Genomic DNA, 20,730 nt, shown 5'->3' with positions numbered 1-20,730 from the left:
GCTATATAAAATGTTCTTCTAACCACTTTGGCCACGTGGTTGTCAAACGAGAGATTGCTATCAACTTGGGTCCCCAGTTGACGGGGTAGTTCTAACCAATTTAGGTTTTTTAGTGTTATATAGTTATGGTTCTGAAGTGGGTATTTGCAGCACATTTGGCCAGTTCTTCCCATGGTTGTAAGTACCAGGTCTAATATATGTGTACCTCTGGTAGGCATATACACTACATGGTCCAGGGTGTTTGTATTTACAAAGACTATGAGTCTCTGTACCTGCAAATCTGGGTTCATGTAGGATACCCAGTTTATAGAGGGATAATTAAAGTCCCCCATGAGTATGGCATTTGATTGAATGGTGATTGACTCCAATAGGTCTAACTATGAGCTATGGGTTTCATGGGACATAGAAGGTGGCCTGTAGTTTGCTAGAATATAATATGGTACTTTGTCCTTGGTACTTTAGACATGGAGTGTCTCTAGCATAAGGCTGACTGAAACAGTTGTAAGAGTGGTGTAGTTCCTCTTACACAGTTCTCCAATAACAAGTTGAATCAAAACTGTCTGAAAATGCCCATAAATGTAATAATTGGCAGTATTACACCTTGTACTAAACATACCATACTCCATAAGTACAGCATCAGTGTTGTTTAGCTAGTGAATTGTACAGTACAGATTCCTGTGAAAAGACTCTGAGGGGCCTTGACACTCTTTTCACTTACTTTTAATATATCAACCAGGGAAAATTTAATTATTTTTCTGTTCAGGTCTGCAGCACACATGTTTTGGTCATTTTAGTGATGGAGAACATCATGCAAGGAAAAGTACCTCATATGCAACTGTTTGGTTAACTGAAGTTAATGCATTAATTTTAGGATTTAGATTTTTTTTTTTTCTTAAGGAAAGGCCAAGCTAGAGCTAGTGTACCTGATCAAGAAACAAGCACCGCTGTTAATAAACAAGCTTTGACATAACCTGGAGACCCGATGCATGGATCATTGCACCTCTGCTGATGTTATCCTTCCCACAGGCATAGCAGATAACACTCAGCTGTTAGAATACTATGCAACTGATCACATGCAAGGGTTATCAGCAAGATAATGTTGGAAAATACATAATACAGCTTTACAAAGGTGTAAGACTGCACAGGTGCATGCTTTCTCAGCAGTGTGAGACCTACTTGGCAGCAAATAAGGAAATGTTTTGTAAAGGGATGTTAAGGGATACTGGGTCGACTTGAATGAGGCACCTGTGAGGGAAATGTGTCTGTCTGGTAGCCAGAAATTAGAAGGTTATCATTGGTAGACTCATTTTGGGCACAACTGGAAAATGGCTGCCTTGTCACTTCATTTTTCATTTCCTTGCTATAATTTCTGCTGACATTAGCTTCTGAAAATTCTGAAGTCTACTCTTCATAATCAATGTTTCAGAGTGCAAACAATTATGTGAATTCTAGTTGTATTGTAAATGTCATAATGAATACTGCAAAAACATCAGAGACTCTGAAAAAATTTATCTTTTTATCAAAATACATTTTGGTTGTGTGAAGTAATAGTGGAAGGATATGTAATGTGGAGAAATATGTACTGTTATTTTCTGCTTCTTCCAAACATAGTTTAAGCACAAGAAATATAAATGATTACTATAAAGTCTGCTCAATTTACATTCTTATTAGTAAGCTTTTCCCAGGAAGGAAAAACAGAAAGATGTAGGAACAATACTGAGACAGAAGTATGTAGTCTTTAACCTTGGTATTTATTGTTTCATTGGATTGAGACTACTTATTCATCCAGATTTTGCTCACCTACAGAAGAAAATCTGATCTCTACCTCAGATCATCAAAATCCAGTTAGACCATCCATCTAGTTTGAAGAAAGCTTATGGATGTGTGCTGAAACCTAGAATTTAGTGTACATCCTTAAAGTGTGTGTGTGTGTGTGTGTGTGTGTGTGCGCGTGTGTGTGTGTGTGTGTGTGTGTGTGTGTGTGTGTGTGTGTGTGTGTGTGTGTGTATGAGTGTTTGTGTGAATTTTATAGCTTTTTCAATTTGTATATTATATTATATTACATAATCTTGTGCATCCTACCAAGCATTATTATATGAATAATATATGAAATAAAAGAACTCTTAAAAATAATTATTTTAATAGTTGAAGCAACTTGGATTTTACAGTTTAATTTCTTGCTAGTTTCAGTGCTGTCTTTTTGGTACATTCTTTTTGACTGAATGTTGTTTTATACCATACCTAGATTTCTTGGTGGAACAGGACAACAACTTCTGTGTGTGTGACACCCCATGTAGCATGACCCGATATGGTAAGGAGCTATCCATGGTAAAGATACCAAGCAAGGCTTCTGCCAAGTACCTTGCCAAGAAGTTTAACAAGACAGAACAGTACATTGCGTAAGTATTAAACCCCACTTAAAGATCCAAAAGTCTGCATCCCCTGAAGTACTGCTCTATTAGAATTACATTTGTTAGTACCTTATTGCTTGATTAATGACTACATGACTTCTGAATATTACCAGCAGCACCATTTTGTTGTTGAAACTGCTCTCACTTCCACTTTATCTCCTGCTTAATTTATTTCATATAAGTCTTGATAAAATTTCAGTATCAAGCAAGCATGTGCCAGAAGAATAACATGGGAATAATAAAACATGAGAAAATGAGTAAGCCTTTCAGTGACATCTCTCTCTGTACAAATAACCACAGCCACTGGGGGATGAACAAGACAGTGTATTTCTTCATGCTGGTCTCAAGTCTGGATAATGGGGAGGGTTAAGTCAGGAAGGGCATCCTGTGTGAAATTTTTACCAGATCAAATATGTGGACAACAATACAGATTTCCATACTAGATCGGTTAAGGCCCAGGTTAAAAACGACCACCTCCAGTACTGTTAGCCAACAGTGCGCTAGTGGAAATTGGGCTACTGTTGACCAAAGGAGAAGGAGAGGAGGAAGGCATGACCAGAGGCAGGAAGAGAGCAGGAAAGTGGAAGGGACGGTAGGAACTTTGAATGTTGGCAGTATGAGTGGTAAAGGGAGAGAACTAGCAGATAAGATGGAGAGAAGGCAGGTTGACATATTTTGCATGCAAGAGACCAGATGGAAGGGAAGTAAGGCCAGATGTATCAGAGGTGGGCTCAAATTGTTCTACCATGGTGTGGATGGGAGGAGAAATGGGGTAGGGGGTTGTCCTGAAGGAACAGTATGTCAAGAGTGTTTTGGAGAAGAAAAGAGTGTCAGACAAGGTGATGTTTATGAAGCTGAAAATTGATGGGTGATGAATGTTGTTAGTGCATATGCTCCGCAAGTTGGGTGTGTGATGGATGAGAAAGAAAACTTTTGGAGCAAGCTGGATGAAGTGGTGGAGAGTGTACCCAAGGCTGAGAGAGTGGTGATTGGAGCAGATTTCAATGGGCATCAGTTCGAAAATGGCTCCGTCCTATGCCAATCTTGTACTTGCTGCCTGGAAAGTAGACACACATACACACACACACACACACACACACACACACACACACACACACACACACACACACATTAAACGTTTAAGATCATAGTAAAGAAAACCAGGCTAGAAAAAGATTTCAGGCTTGACTTGAACAATATCTGGCTACTGACACAAAAGGTAATAAAAATCCTTTTGTAAGTATATAAACAGTAATTGACAGGAAAGGCAATGTAGGCATAACAGTTGTTAAGGGTTGTGTTAATTGCTGTACGCTTTAAACTGATATCCCCAAAATCCTTGAATGATTCTTCGCAAACAAATTCTCAGTTATCCCTACTGACACTGCAATTCTTAATTCATATTCCAGAAACCTATTCTTACATAATATCTACAAAAATAATTTCATGACATTTTTAAAATCTTAAAAAAAAATCATTGATTTGGCAGGTCTGGAAGCTGTGAATAACTGGACTTAAAATAACTTAAACTTCAAAATGCAGATCATTTGCTAAACATCTGCAGAGTGCAAGTCTTGGGAAAGCCCAAATTCTGAAGGCCTGACATAAAATATTGCAATCCCAATAAATAATTAGAAGCAATCAACAACAGACTCACATATTCTGTTAAACTCTCGAAAACAAATGGAATATTTCTCAATGAACTGACCTCATAAAATTCAAACTCTCAGGGACAGATTTGTGAACAGAACGCCTATACTAAGTGTACACGATCTGTATTCAAGAACATCCCTACCACATTTTCTGTGCTGTCTGTTCACTCAGAAGGTTATTCTAACTGTACACATAGTCTACACTTTGTGGTAACCTTAATGAATCCCCCTTGATATTTAAAGCTGCAAAAAACTCAGTAGGAAAACTAAAATTAGGATGAAGAAGGTGGGAGTTATGCTTGTGTCTTCTATTCACTCATAACAGTTTACACTTAGTACAGGTGTTTATGAATCGATCCTTGAGTCTAACACAATTTAGCTAATGCATACATGACAATTACACGTGTCACCTCTTTCCATGTTTGAACACAGGTAATATCTGTGCAGTGGACAGAGGCCTATAACTAGATCCTATTTATTTATATTGTGGGGTGCTTTTAAGTGCATGACCACCATAAGTTGCATGAAAAAATTAGAAAACCTTATTAGAAAGGCAACCCTAATAAACTGGATTTCTAGGTGGCAAAACCTAACATTTTGGCTTGTAATAAATGAATGCTGAGAAAAAGGAAAACTCAATGTGGGGTACATTATTCAGTTGAAACTACCCCACCCGCCAGCCTTTATACCCAAAGAGCTTTATTCCATAGCATCTTACTTTATAGAAAATACTGGGTAAAATCTTTTCATCCGATATTGTCACAAGCAGTTTACTGGAAGCCCTAAGCAACATCTATATTAGCATGAACAAGTGATAGCAACTTGGCTTAGAATAAATAATGTAAAAAAATGTTCTCTGGTGTATCTTAATCTTCAACAACTACAGACCTATAAAAATCTGCATATTATAACTGAGCAAAAGTTATTATTTGACACCTATATATAAATGACACCTGTACAAAAGCCAGAATGATTGAAAGTACTATTATAAAGTATAAGAGGTCCATAAACAGAGAGATAATGGTCTACTGCTCATTATCTTGGTAGTTAAGGTGATGAAATTTGCTTTGATCATCCAATATTCCCATATACATAAACAGATCTAAAAACATTAAGACATACATAGCTGTTTACTTGTTAAAGGTCTGTGTAATTCCATTTGGTTAGACAGATGCAGGGAATAGAAACTGTACAGTCTGGCCTCTCACAATTTTTGGGGTGAATTAATCTATGTAAATAAGACATTCAAAGATGATTTTATCATTCAGTGTTCTAGCATGATTACATTTGGCAACCTTTTCCTAAGTACGGGAATCCTGTCAGACTGCAACATAATATGCAGGTATCAAACACTACTATGCTTGGATTTAGTAAAAGACTGATTGTAGGACGGACTGTACTCAAGACCCTTGAGTTTGTCTATACAGGCAATAAGAAATTTCTGGGGGGGGGGTGGATTCTCAAAAGAAATATTATGCTCTACCAAGTCATTAGTCTATATACTGTATATATGCATGCATGTACATACACATATGAACATAATGTCTGCATGTGAGTGTTTGATATATAATGTGGTTGTCTCACCCGTCTATGTGTGATTTTCAAAATTATATGGCAACAGTTAACATTCAGAAATCCAGTATTCATGGCTGTAATGATTTTGCAGGTTGCAGACTGTGTCTCTTATGTTTTTCATCATATTAGTTCTAGAAACAATATTGTAGTGTTCTGACACTGCACAGAAATATACATTCATAGGCAGATAAAATCTTTGGGCTACAGCTTCCCTTTACATAACACCAATCATTAAAGCCATCACACAGCTGTCAAACTTATGACTGAAGAAAGTTGACAGTTTTGTCTGCTCGCAAAGTCTTTATGCAGCTTATGAGGGGTTGCATTTAATAACTATCTGCCAGTTCTTTTGACCCCTTTTTTTAAATTTCCATATCACAAACCAGCCATATAAAATGTGTCAGCTAATAGTGTATTCTAATGAATGAATTTAACTGCATGATAATTTCTGTTCAGTTCAGTTTTGCAGTTATGAATTACTTACAAGCAGGGAAAGTGTGTTTCTTTAAAATGTCATAAGGACATGTAGAAACAAGAAATTAAATCTGACAGATTAAACCGCAGTCAGTGAAAACACAATTATCAGTTCTGCATCATGGAATAGCTAATTTATTTCATAGTAATCTGTCTTAAAGACTGCATATCTATTGATAAATAATGTGCTTCTGATAAAAATTGCTAACAGCATACTTTTTTCTTGTTCATTTGTATTTGTTTCTTCATCTAGTGAGAATGTCCTGGTTTTAGATATATTCTTCGAGGCCCTCAACTATGAAACAATCGAACAAAAGAAGGCATATGAAGTAGCAGGCTTGCTAGGTGAGTACTGCAGGTATCCATACAGTAGCACCATGAAAGTTATTCATAGTCTGAAGAAGATGATACGTTATCGCCTGCCAATCTAAAAGAAATGTTATCCCACATTTTATTTACATAATTGAAGTACCAAGTACCTGTATGTGTGGGCATTAATGATCAATAATGAAGTAAGGACTGAATCAATTTGAATATATATCCTTACTATGGTATGGTTATAATCTTCCTATGGACAGCCTGTGTATATGAGTTGATCTTGCCTTTTTCCTGCAGTTTTGGTTCCTACGGTACTCAGCATTTAAGCAATACTAATACTTTGTACTGGTTTATAGGTCTTGCTGCTTACTATTACACACCTATCTATCTGTCTGTCAATCTGTCTATATATATATATATATATATATATATATATATATATATATATATATATATATATTTGTTTTATTAACTGGGTATGTGAACTGCAAGCACAGACACAATAAACAGTGAACTATAGCATTACAAATAAAAAAATAGTGCATCTATATAAAAGAAATGATGGAAAAAGGAATATACCATTGACATAAACATTAAAGTAGATATGCTGCAAAAATGGAATGTAAATATGTAACAATACTGAAATAATGAGTGGTCCTAAAGTCAATAAATGTAACAAAGCAATACCATAAATATGTCTGAAATAATATAAGATAAAGCAGAGCTGTACCTAGGTCTTTTTGCAAGTTCAGGAGCCCCCCCAAAAAAAAGGAAAAAAAGTCCTCAAAACTGCTTGACAACTTGCTCCAGTTCCTGAATATCAGTTCTACACTCACTCCTGCTTGACAGCCCTTCTGAGGTGCCGATCACACCCACTAACAACTTGCACATGGTACAATCCCTTAACATGAACATAACAAGTAAGTTAAGAATGTATGGTGATGTAAAACACTGAATGATGTGATACAGTATAACAACAGCAGTCTATGAGATTTACAGGCCCACATTTGACAGTACAAAAACTGGGAAAAACACTTTCAGGGCAGTTTGATGGAGAAGGCCCTAAGTGCAAAAGATTGTCCAACTGAAGAATATAAACGTCTTGCAAGACATGAAAGTGTGTGAATTGGATTACAATGGCAGTGTGGAATCAATAAGTGGGAAATGCCTACCACAATAAAAAGTCATAAAGGAGGAAATCTTAACTATAAAGTATTCAAGTACTAATGGCATAAAGGTTACATCTCACCTCTAAAAGTAACTGCCTTTATTGTCTACCTGTAAGTGGGTTATTAACTTATTTCTGAAAAGCTTAAGATCTCTGTTATCCTTGATTTATTCTTTGATGTTGTTCTGCCAGCAGATGAAAATTTTGAAAGAGACTTCTCTGTGGCAGAGAGGCTAAAAGAGGGCCTAGCTAAAGTTAAGATATCAGATTCTCTATGATTGTCAGCATTCCTTTTTAATCAGCCTTTTTTTAAGGGGTGGGCAATATCTGTTGTGAAGTATATGGAAGGCAAGTGAGTTCAGAATTAGCCATTCCATAGCAGAACTGGTAGCGCTTTGCATTTTGAAAATGGAAAATAACTGCAAGTTAACCAGTCATAGATAAATTATTGTACATCAGAAAAAATCAAAAAGAAACACAATAGGATCAGAGGATCATAGGAAATACAAGGCAACCATGTCAAGTGGTTATTTACGGCCAGCCAGTACCCACCCTTTAGACCTTACCTTTCTTCAAAAGGATGGACAGATCAGTCATGCCATGGGTGAATTTATGAATATCCAGCACATTATTTGGCTCCCTTTTGAAGGCTGATAGCAACTCACTCTGCTTAATCTGGGGAGGAAGTGTGTTCCTGAGCGGGGTAGACACTGTGTAATGAATCTCTCTCTCTACTGTCTTATTTCATTTTGTAGCAGATTTATATCACTAGTCCTAGTATTTGTAGCACTGTTTGATTTATGAAGTTATAAGAGGTCTTGGACTACAGGATCACTAATGGCCGGATAAGCGAGGCACAGATCACCTGTAAGAAGTCTATGGAATACTGAACACAAGGATAGAGCTTCTGGTAGTTCAGGCTTTTTAGTTAGGAACCTCTAGGGTCTTTCCAGTTGTTTGATATGTCTAGTAAGGTACATCCCAAATGGATGGCTATATTCTACAATATGCCTAATCAGCATGGAATATAAGGAGCAAGGTCCTGTTTTCATCTTGAAGACATACCTTTTGCTGTAAGTGGGGCAGCATAATGGTCAAAAGATATGGAATCATCCAAACATTTTCTAAGGTCAGTTATTACATTCTCATTTTGAAAGGCGGTATCATCTATACCATAAGCTTGAGTAAGGGATTGCTTACCAAATGAAAACATTTTACTCTTTTTGGCATTTAATTTGAGTCTTTTTTTTTTTTTGTACAGTAGTTCATAGGTTAGTACTAGGCTAACTGCCCTTGCGAGCCATTTTAGGCCTAGCCAATTATTTGTTGTGAGACTCAAATCCTGCACCTTGTGTTTGTAAGGCAAACACCTTAACCATTAGGCCACCCTCCCAATGGAGAAAATATTGCTAACAGCAATACACAAAGACTATTGGTAGCATATTCTGCATTTATCACACAGACTTAGGGTATTCAATTCATATCCCAAACTGTGTGTCAGTACTTTATCTGACACCATAAGCAACAATATTCTTACTGAAGATTTAAACCCCCCAGCACCTCTGCTTTTTCTTCCTACTCAGTGTATTTACAGCTTGTGCCACAGCTTTTGTTGGACAACCTGTGTGTTTAAAGGAGACTTGAGGATGACACCCAGTTAACAGTCATCAGCAAACTTGGTCGACCAGAGATCACCATTTGTAATTTGGAGATCTGAGAAGTAGATGCCAAACTGAAGATGCACCCACCACTCACACTGTTTGGGTTCGGCCCTTCAGCCAATTTGCTATCCATATAACTAGATAAATATCAGTTTGGTGTGCATGTTGCTTGTTTGCTATGTTTCCATATGATATGGTATTAAATGCCGTGGCAAGCTCAAGAGACACTGCATGAACAGTGTGCCCACTGTCCATGACTTAATTAACCCTCTCAAAGAAGTTTACTAAATTCATCAGACAAGATATACTCTTGACAAAACCAAACCGCATAGGGTCAAGTCTGAAAAGATTTTGGATATCATAATTAATCAGGTCTGCTATGATAGGTTCCAGGGCTTTGTATATGAAACTCGTCAGACTAATGAGTGTGCAATTTCTGGGGTCAGAGGTAGGGCCACCCTTCTGAAGTTGAATCACAACAGCTGTGCACCATATATCAAGGGCAAAGCCAGTTGCTAAGCTCAAGTTGAATAGCTTTAGGAGTGGGTCTTCTGGTTATTAGACAGACAGATATATTTTCATAAGCAAATATGTAAAATATGATGAAATATTGGAATGCAGAAAAAAAAAATAAATATTGAAAAGAAAAGTGCTGACTGAATTATATAAAAAACATAATAATTGAAGAGAGTGGAAGGGCATGTGTGCCTTGTATATATGACATGAGGAAATGTTCACATGTCCCATAAACATTTATACTTTAGGGGAAAAAGGGATAAAGCTATATCAATGCATTATCAATACAGATACCAATACTTTTCTAGAAAATCTGACAAAGGTAATCCTTTCTGTTTTAGAATACTTTAATAATTAATGCAGCTAAGACATGGTTTTTGACTTTATGCAAGTGAAAAAAATCTTTCTTTCATTTAACATTCCAACATTCCAATAAAATTGTCATGGTACAATCCAACCAAAGGGAAACTTGTTTACAAAAGTACCAGTAGTGGCTTAATTCTGCCATGTCCTGGTCACAATGCCAATATTTCAGAGGATATGAAAAGATCATTAAGTACATTCTCATGTACGAAACGTATACCTCATACATAATTCAAGGATGAGCACTGGTTTGATCTATTATGCATTAACATATGGCATAATTTAACTCTTCTAAAGCATCAATCCAGTGATCATCCTTGAATTTTAGATTTAAACAAGTTTCCTGTTTAGACTTCCAATGCTCATACAGTTTATATAATTGACAAACAACCATGTAAATACTTTTTTCTTACTATAATGATCATCCATTATCATATCCAACATAAGAAATGATATTTTGTGAAGAATAGTTAGTAAAGCAGGTTTATTGGCATCTATTATATGTGCCATATCATTGTGACAAACATTAACTAAACAGGGGTGCAACTCAAGCCTAGCAAGATTTTGTAATGAGGTGTCAAATACTTTACCTAAAGGAAAAATTTCCATTAACGTTCTTCATGTGCCATGGAATAAGACCATCTGATTCCAGCCTTTGTCCCACATAATTTTTGACCTTGTCCCTGATTCAAGAGTGATGAAGATGAAAGCTATACAGAAGTGATAATTGATACTAAATCTGGAAAAGATCCATGTGGATCAGTGATCCATCCCAGTTAACAAATAAAAAACAAATAAATAAATAAACAAATAAATGAAAGGAAGGCAAAGTCAATGATGATCATGCAGGAGCCAACACTACAGAGAGAGCTGGACTTCAGTGGGTAGGAGTGGTCACTCAGCCTGATGAGACACACAGAGGATAAAGGGGACAAGAAAATGTCACCTGATATGGTGGCAAAGCAGAAAAGGGATCAACAGAAAGAGGTGGAGAGGAATGAAAGAGAAACACGAGGAGTAGAGGCCAAGGGGATTAAGATGAGAGGAAGCTAGGAGGGAAAAACATTAGACAGAGCCTGCACGAAGGGATCATGAGTGACAGTAAAGGGATTAGTTATAGCACAAGATGTGAGGCAGCTCGCATGGAGGGTGAGGAGGTCTGGGGTGGTGCAACTGGAAGGGGAAAGGATTTGCTTTTTGTTCATACAACTTGCAAAGTATGTCATAGATCATTTATCTTTGTCTTTGCAATTTTATTGTTTGCATTTTGAAATGCTCCAAGACAAGCTAAAGAAAGCTTTTGTTAACTAGTCTTGAGAATAGCAGGATTAAAACATGTCACGTATTGTGCATACTTATAAAACCAATAAAAGCAACGTGATGTTAACTTTAAAGGCAAAATGTTGTTAACGTTTTATTGATTTCATTTAGGGTTTTGGATACACAGAACCCACTGTTTTTAAAGAACATACTGTTAACTGGTTGAGGTAACATCACAGAATCTTTATCTTCACAACACCACAGTCTCTGCTGATTTTTTTTAGTACTGTTGTTTTTAAAGTAACAAAATGTTCAAAACAGCATAGTGACCCCAGTGTATCCGATATATAAAAAAAAAGAAATAAAGAAAATAGAAAAGAAAAAGAACAAATGTGGAAAAAAAGAACATATATACTAAATTTTGGGTTTTAACTTTTTTATATATGTTGATGTTACTGAGATACAAAGAATTAGTATAAGTGGCTATGTCATTACTGGGCTGTTCTGTTTTTCTGTTTTAAAGATGCTTTTTACTGTGTTATTTATCAATATTTTATAATAAAGTCTGTGTTTTAAATTGTGGTTTGGATATCTTCAGTATTTTTTCTTTAAATAATCTAAAAGAAGCAGGTTACTTGAGTGAGTGTGCTGGTTGTGGTATGTACTTTAAGCTAGATAAATGAGACATTTGTAGAAATCTATGTTTCTACTACAGTCACATATTGAGCTTACATGCAACTCTAGAGGGGGGAAAGAGCTAATGTTAATTGTGGAGGACCTCTTGGCATGGAAATTGATTTGGAATTATACTACTGAGTGGATTAAAAAAGCAAAGGGTATTGTTGGATCAAGTGTTCTTATAGTGATTGATTTATTTAGCACAGGTGAAAATCATGAGGCATATAGTAAGAAAAATAGCACCAATTTACAAGGGAGCATTTGTGTTAAAAGAAATGACTCCATAGAAGTATTAGAAGGATTAACTAGTACTCTGGGTAAAAAGGCATTGGTTAATTATGATGATGCTCCAAAACAGATCAAGTTTAAGACTAATAAATTAATATAGAAAGATCATTCAGATTAATGCAGAGGTGCACATAAATGTCTTGGTGGATAAATTAGATCGGGGGTAAGTAAAATAAAAAAACTCAGAAGCTGAGAGCAGAATTACAATTGCTTCTCTTTATTAATTAAACATTAGGCAGGATTCACAAAGCCTCCGTGTAAGAGTTACAAGTCTTACACAGAGGCTGCAGTTAAACGGTGTGATGTCAGCATGCCATGCATATTCATGAGGGCATGCTGACTCACACCCAAGGCTAACACGGCCCGTGTAAGAAAGTAGGGAGCGTGTCCGTAGGGCGAGCCCTGCAAACAGACACACCCCCAGAAGAGTAACAGTCCCGAAAGTAAACCCCCATGACATAGTCCGCATAAATGTCAATAAACACAACACAACACATGCCCCCACAGACTATAAACATAAAATGTAAAAATGAACATGTTATTTTTTTTTTTTATCATTTTTAAAGTTGTTTGCCCGTGAGTGCGCTCGTTTGCGCGGGCGTGCCCGCCGCCTAGCCACAGTTAGCAGTCAGTGGAAAAGCATATAAGATCTAAATATGCAAAGTAAGCCAAGAAGCAATAGCGTAGTGGTAGAGACGTCGGCTGAAGAGGAGGCAGTCATGGGTCGAGCCCCCACAACATCAATTTTTATTTTTAGTGAAATAAGCACGAAACAATTCCCTGACATATATGTACATGTATAAAATTATTTTTATATAAAATGTAATGAAATGGGCCATGTATTATGAAGAAATGTGTGATAATAAAAAAAAAAAAACAAATGTCAGAAGTGCCTATAGCTGAGCTACACTCTAACAAGCTGAGTATATCTGCCCGTAGGTGAGCAGTGGTTTAACAGGTGTAAAATGAGTGCCTGGGGTTGAGCAGCATGTTAACACGCTGAAACTGTGTGCCCATAGCTGAGCTGAGCGTAATATGCTTGCTGACAGCCAAATGACGCGTAAACCAGCGTAACCCGTTTGCGCGGAGCTGCGCACCGCGCCAACAAGCTAACCGGCGGGCAACGTTGAACAAGCTGTATCAAAACTGCCTTTACACAGACACACCTCCTAGCCTGTGTAGACAGTCATAAAATATAAAAAGCAATGGCCAGGCTCGAACTCAGGATACCATGCACCATAGTCAAAGTACTGAACCACTAAGCCATGACAGTTGCTTTTAGAAATGCAGTAATAGCATATATATAGGAATGAATGGAAAGAGAAGCATGACAAAGCAGGTTTTGTGAAGCGGATACATATCCAAAATGGCCAATCACAGATAAGTGCGGGAAAAACAGCATATGTAAGCCCCATAGGCAGGAATACACAGCATAACTGATTGTGGAACCAATTTGCAGTCAGGATGGCAGGTGTAGGAGAGGGTAGTTGCTTCTGAGCACAGAGGTGGGGCATTAAGGAGTCCAAATATATTGTTTGACTCCTCATCCATGATCATGAGGCCCAACTCATGCAGGGCCAGGTCCTGTGGGGAGCATACAAGGCTGAGGGGTGGGACCGGTTGGCACATGATCTCATCAGTGCCACAGGAATACCAAGGACTGGTGAACAGGTCCATCACCACCATGCGGACCTGAAGAGATGGAAGCAGGACCAACTGAACCGTTGGATCCAGGAGGCCCAGCAAATGCCCAACGCCCCACTACTGAGTAAGTTACATGTAATTATTTATGTAGAAAGTTAACCTAGCTGATATTATGGAGATGTGTATTCCAATATTACTTCATTTATATTGCAGCTGCAGGTGTCCATTCCACGAATCGTTGAGCCTATGCCGATAGGCTTGTGCAGTTGCACCACCAGGCAGGTTAGTAATTCTCTCCCTGTAACTGTTAACAAATATAAGTATGACAGCTTGCAAAAGAGTGCAGTGTAGTCACCTATTAATATAAAGTGCAAGTAACAGTGTAAGAGAGATTCTGCTAGTACTGTGTGATTACATAAGTGTGATGCAGCCTGTAATCCAAAAATAAAAATGAAACAAGTCTGAAATAAAGATGTTCCACCTGTAATATAATAATACATAACCTGCAGCAGGCTGAAAATTACAGCTACACAAGCTGAGTAAAACACGTGTGGAATATATCCCCATTTAAATTCTGAAAGATGACACAAGTGAGACTGTTAGAAAGGATTGTTATAACCAAGTAAAACATGTCAATAAAGCCTAGAATTAAGTACCATCCTGAATTGTAAAAATAAAACAAGTGAGAGTGTGAGAAAGAGGTATGAATCCACCAATAAAGTTGTAATAACTCCTGAATAAAGTATACTGCAGTCAGTACAGAATGAAATGAATGTGACAGGCACAACCAAACAGCGAAATGTGTGGAATAAAGTACTGAAGCTGGAATGTGTGTCCCACAATTTGGATATGTTGCTGTCAGTTTGCAATATGCAGATAGTATGGTTGTATGAAATACCAAACATCCACAGTTGTCTAGAGCCATATAAAGCAAATGTAGCAGGATGCTGTAGCTGAACAGAGCCAGATATGAATGTGTATGAATAAAAATGAAATGTATATTAATGTAGCAGTAACATTCCTATCACCAACATGCATAAGTTTACACATAGGAAACTGTAGTCAGACCTGTAGTGTGTATATATCTGCAGCTAGTAGAAATGTACAGCATATGTATAGGTATTTGAAGTTGTTAATGAAATATTTCTTCACCCTACCCTATAACCGCAAATAATCCATTCCACATGAAATGGGTATGTGTATTCACAATTAACTCCCCTGGACATTTGTCCTGTTGGTTCATACATATTTGCATGTATGTTGATGCATGTGCCCTGTTCATACATCCAAACCTGATGGCCTGTTGCCATCAATCAACCCTGCATGTTGTTGGATTGTGTATTGTTGTTCAAATTATGCATGTGTTATGCTTGCTGTTCAATGGCTTGAATTTATGGGTGTTTGGTTAATGGGAATACTAATGCATGCTGTTACAACTAATTGTGAATGGTATTGCACATTACTAACCTAAACTGTCATTAAATAATGCAAAACATAGGACGACAGGGAAGGTGGGTTCCAGCGGACACACCTCTCCCACCTCAGCTGGCGAGTGCACCTGGCAGTAGTGCCCAGGCTGGACCCTCCTCCGGTGGCCCTGTGCCACCTGCGGGTGGAAGCGCTGCAGGGGATGGGGCTCGTCCCCCCTCTGCAAGTATGGCCGGAGGAGAACATCCACTCACCCTCCGTAGAGTCCGGACTGTGGTGTGTAGGGAGATCAGGCATGATGTGCTTGGGCCCCTACGCTAGCTTGAGGCACAGGTGGCACAACTCACGGGCGTGCCTGCTGCCCATCCTACACAGCCCCCAGCACAGCCCCATCCTGGGCAGTGAAGGCACAGTGGCAACTGCCCATGGGTGGGGATCTCAGTTCCACTGTTGCCATCTGTGGGCTCATGGGCTCGAGGTATCCAAACATCCGTCCCCGTCAATTGTGTAACCCCCCCACATGTGTCATACACCACCCCTGTATGCGTCTTGTTTGTCTTGTCTGTTAACCTCCCCTACCTACCTCCCCAGCTATACTGACTTCCTGTACCCGACATACCACTCTCACCTAAAAAAAAAAAAAAAAAAAGGGCACTCTGTACCCACAAAAAAATTACGCCCCATACATAGCTGCCCATTTTGCACACATGTCTGCTGGACATGTAAACTGTCAATTACAATTGGCTGTACAACAAATATTGTTGTCCTCACACCTCTCTCAGGGGTGGAAGGTTTCAAATTTCACACCAAATTACAAACATATGCACAGCTGTTGCTGACGAAGAAATGGGCAGCTATGGGCCTTTCCTACATCCCTCCTGCAAAACCCGAGCTTGTTTTCCTACTGTCCTACCCACTTTGTGCCCCCTTTTTCACCACTTTCCTATCTCCCCATTTTCTTTTCTTTAAAAGAAAATAGCGCAGGTGTGCGCAAGAGTAAGCACTTTTAAGCAGTAGTAAGCAGGAGTGCGCTTCTGTGCGCTTAGCTAAGCGTGTGTACGCGAAGCTAAGTGGCAGTGCGCATGCGTGACCTCCGCCCAAACCAGCGCTAACCCGCTTACAACTGCTTAAAAGTGCCTTAGTCACTCTGAATGACAAGACCTGTAGTTTTCTCAGCAGCAAAATAAAATCAGTCTCAAACCCAGGACCTTGGAAACACTAGTCTGCATGACTTACCACTAAGCCATGACTGCTATACAAGAACATTGTGCTGAAAGAAATATATCATAAAATAGTAGGAATTAATGTAAAGGGAATATAGCAAGTCTAGTACACAAAGCCTGTCATGTATATTTACTGTCAAATCTAGTGGATTTGTAAAATAGTACTGTGTGATGAGAAACAGCCATGCTAGTTGGTAGCTAGTAGGTAATAATGTCACAGTAGGACCTGGCAAGCCACACACATACTCAGAGCAGGATAAACACTGCCATAGTTGAATAGTTAAGAGCCCAGACATAGCAACTGTGACTGAGTTACAGGGATGTCCCTGATGTGAAAACAAATTTCAACTGTGCCCCACTGACACCCTGTGAAATGTACTAACAGTAGGCAGAAAGGTGTTACTACACATGCAATGGTAACTATGAATTACTGAAAGTATGCACCACTTGCACGTCACAAATGGTGTAGTAATACATATGCTCGAAATAACCCACAGTCACAACTGCAGAATATCAGAATATTTCATTGGAGTATCCCACTGATATGTACCATTCCATGAGGCTGATAAAAGATGCACCTGACAGTATCTGAGGCCTGCTCAGCAGCATGATCAAATACCCTTGTAAGTGTCAAGGCCCACACCATGGCCAGACCACACTGCATGCAGTAACACCCTACCACAACAAACACATAGGGAATTGCTGCCCAAACAGATATAGCAAGCATTACAAGCTGTGAATGTAAATGGAAAATAGGAAAGCCATAGCAACACATTACAGGAAAGACACCTAGCAGGCATACAAGGAGTGAATGTAAATGGGCAAATATTAAAGCCATAGCAACAGATTGCAAGAGCCACTGCTATATACCAGTTACACCACAATCCCCACAGGAAAGCACACACACCCATATACACAGTATTACTAGTCGTAGGTGTCAGTTTACATACACACGGAGAAGAGGACACTGGAGGAAGGAATACTCAGCTTACAGAACAACATGCATTGCAGTGTCTACAACACAGCCTGAAATATGAGAGACATACCAACCCTTACACTCACAGAACAGTGTCCACAGCAAACCAGCATGGTCCCCACCCTGATAATCTGAAAGGGCTACGCCTACCTAACAGACCTTTTTATAGCACTGTCCTGAAATCACAGTGAGAACTGCAATCACTGCACAACAGGCTGCATGCAATTAGTAAATGCTGGCTAACAACTGGTGCAGAGGCCATCACATGGACATGTGCAGATACCTACAAAAGCATCCTGTACTCCCAGTCCACACATGCAATACTTTCATTGCACCCTCTGGAGGTAGAGACAGAGAGAGAGAGAGAGAGAGAGACAGAGAGAGAGAAAGAGAAAGAGAAAGAGAAAGAGAAAGAGAAAGAGAAAGAAAGAAATAAAAAAATTAAAAGAAAAGTAACAACAAAACAAACAAGTTGACAGCAGGCGAAGTAACTGCAAGCCTACGCAAACAGCTGCAACAAACACAGGTAATGTAAAGTACTAATATAGTAGTCTACATACTGTGAACCCTCCAGATGTGTTATTAGTCTGTATCTATGTATATGAAGATGTGCATAGGGCCGGGGACATACTGCAACTGTCACTGAAGGCTCTACATACATATGTATGTGAAGGTAGCTATGTCCACATAGCAATGTAGGTTGTAGTGCAATGTATCAATGGGACCGGATGGTGTCCCCGGCTGTGTGCTACACGAGCTAAATGAGGAATTAAACCTGCACATAAGGCAGCTGTTTAATCTCAGCCTTACCACAAGATACGTGCCCAAGGAGTGGCGTATGGCAACTGTTGTCCCACTCCACAAAGGCGGCGCCTCTACGGACCCTGGTAATTACCGCCCCATAAGCTTAACAAGTCTAGTCTGCAAAGCTATGGAGAGGATCATAATGGAGCTCATAAACAAAGATATAGGGGACTTGCAGACATTGGACCCGACCCAGTTTGGCTTTGTCAAGGGAAGATCATGCCTTTTGAACTTGGTCGACTTCTTCGAAACAGTCACCAAGGCCATTGATGAGGGAAAGGCAGTCCATACAGCCTACCTTGACCTTGCAAAGGCTTTGACACAATACCCCACTCGGGTATTGTAGAAAAACTTACCAGCGTAAATGTAAACCCATATGTCACAAGATGGGTTGCAAACTGGCTTAAGGACAGAACCCACAGGGTTAGAGTTGCTGGCGCTGTGTCAGACTCCAAGCCGGTCACAAGTGGTGTCCCACAGGGCTCGGTCCTTGGCCCCTATTGTTTGGCATCTACTTCTCAGAAGTACAGGCCAACATAGGAGGACTTTGGCTGACAAAGTTTGCAGACGACTGCAAACTGGGCCATAGTGGAAAGTGCATCAGACACGGATATCCTTCAGAAGGGACTCACGGAAACAGATAGCTGGTGCCAGAGCCATGGCCTGAAGTTAAGCCAAAAATGTATAGTCATACCCTTCGGGAAAAACAAGGTAACCCCAAGCTACCATATAGGTGGCAATCCACTAAGCACAGAAGAGGTTATCAGGGACCTGGGGACCCAGGTTGACAGTGGCCTTTCTTTTGACACTCACATTGCTAAAGTTGTTAGAAAGACCTTCTACATTGCCCACCTGATCATGAAGGGATTCACATCCAGATCTAGTGAGGTTATTGTTCCCCTGTACTCTTCACTTATCAGACCAATGATCGAGTACAATGCCCCATTCGGGATGTATCTCACCCGACATCTGCAGCAATTGGAGAAACCCCAAAAGTTCCTCACCAAAAGGATAAAGGGACTCCAAAATCTGTCATATGCTGCCAGATTGAAGAAACTCCAGCTCTATTCAGTCTCATACCATCTGCTCAGAGGTGACATGTGCCTGACATACAAGGCCATGTCCAACCCGGAATTAATGGACATGCTCCACCTCAAAAAATCCAAATCCACCAAAACCACTAGAGCAAGCGACTTAAACCTTAGCACGGATATAAATAGGACGTGCTGGAGGGATAGATTTATCACTCAGAGACTCCCTATGCTGTGGAATAAAATCCCGGTCCATGTGATGCAGAGCACCTCGCTGACTCTGTTCAAGAGAAATCTAGACCTGTGGATGGGAGATCGTAGGTTTACCCCGGGAATCATCTCTGTGTCACTGCTGGACAGAGGCACAACAAACTAATGGGCACAGTATTTTTTCATATAAGGGGTGGCGTAAGCCACAGAAATTTGGGCTAGGCTTATAAATGCCTTAGGGCAGATAGCCTAGTATAAACCTATGAACCTATGTACAAGTAGGTTGTACAGTAATGGATGTTCATCAGTACGTTACTGTGTGTATACATATGTGGAACTAAAAAGGAGTATATATATATATATATATATATATATATATATATATATATATATATATATATTATGTGTATACATATGTATATCGAGATATGTATGTATATATATATATATATATATATATATATATATATATATATATATATATATATATATAATATGCATATATGTATACATAGATAAAGAGGGATGTAGAAATACATAGACATATATAGTTTCACAGTGTCATAGTTTAGTACTAGGCTATCTGCAGACAGTGTACAGAATAGATTTAGAAAACTGTGCCTCTGTATAGTAGTGACACAGTGAAGACCCCCTTACATAATAGCATTAGTTTACTGTACCTCTTTCTAGTAGTGACACAGAGATGACCCCTGGTGTAAACCTATGATCTCCCATCCACTCGTCAAGAATTCACATGAAGAGAGTCAGTGAGGGTCTCTGCCTAACATGAACTGGGATTCTGTTCCAGAGTATTGGAAGCCTCTGAGTTATGGATCTGTCCCTACAGACGCCCTATTCATATTTGTGCTGCGGTTTAAATCTGTAGTTCTTGTGGTTCTGATGGATTTGGATTTTACGAGGTCAAACATGTCCATCAATACCTGATTGGACATGGCCTTGTACGTCAGGCACAGATCACCTCTAAGTAGGCGGTATGCTATGGAATAGAGCTGGAGTTTCTTTAGTCTGGCAGCATATGACATTTGTTGG

The 20,730-nt window shown here is 39.1% G+C and overlaps 1 protein-coding gene across 1 annotated transcript in view; it reads left to right on the top strand.

Moving 5' to 3' along the window:
• The window catches only part of ASIC3 (acid sensing ion channel subunit 3), a 522,157-nt gene that overhangs the window by 261,938 nt on the left and 239,489 nt on the right, over nt 1-20,730 (top strand). The window contains exons 6-7 of the mRNA XM_044066319.1: nt 2,246-2,399; nt 6,366-6,457. Of these exons, the coding sequence (XP_043922254.1) occupies nt 2,246-2,399; nt 6,366-6,457 (246 nt within the window). The remainder of the gene's footprint in view (nt 1-2,245; nt 2,400-6,365; nt 6,458-20,730) is intronic.

This window comes from Protopterus annectens, chromosome 3.part1 (genome assembly GCF_019279795.1).
Source record: "Protopterus annectens isolate FY-2018-M chromosome 3.part1, PAN1.0, whole genome shotgun sequence".
NCBI classification, from domain to species: Eukaryota; Metazoa; Chordata; order Ceratodontiformes; family Protopteridae; genus Protopterus; species Protopterus annectens.
The sequence above is the reverse complement of the archived record's forward strand: the minus strand, read 5'-3'. Positions and strand labels throughout refer to the sequence as shown.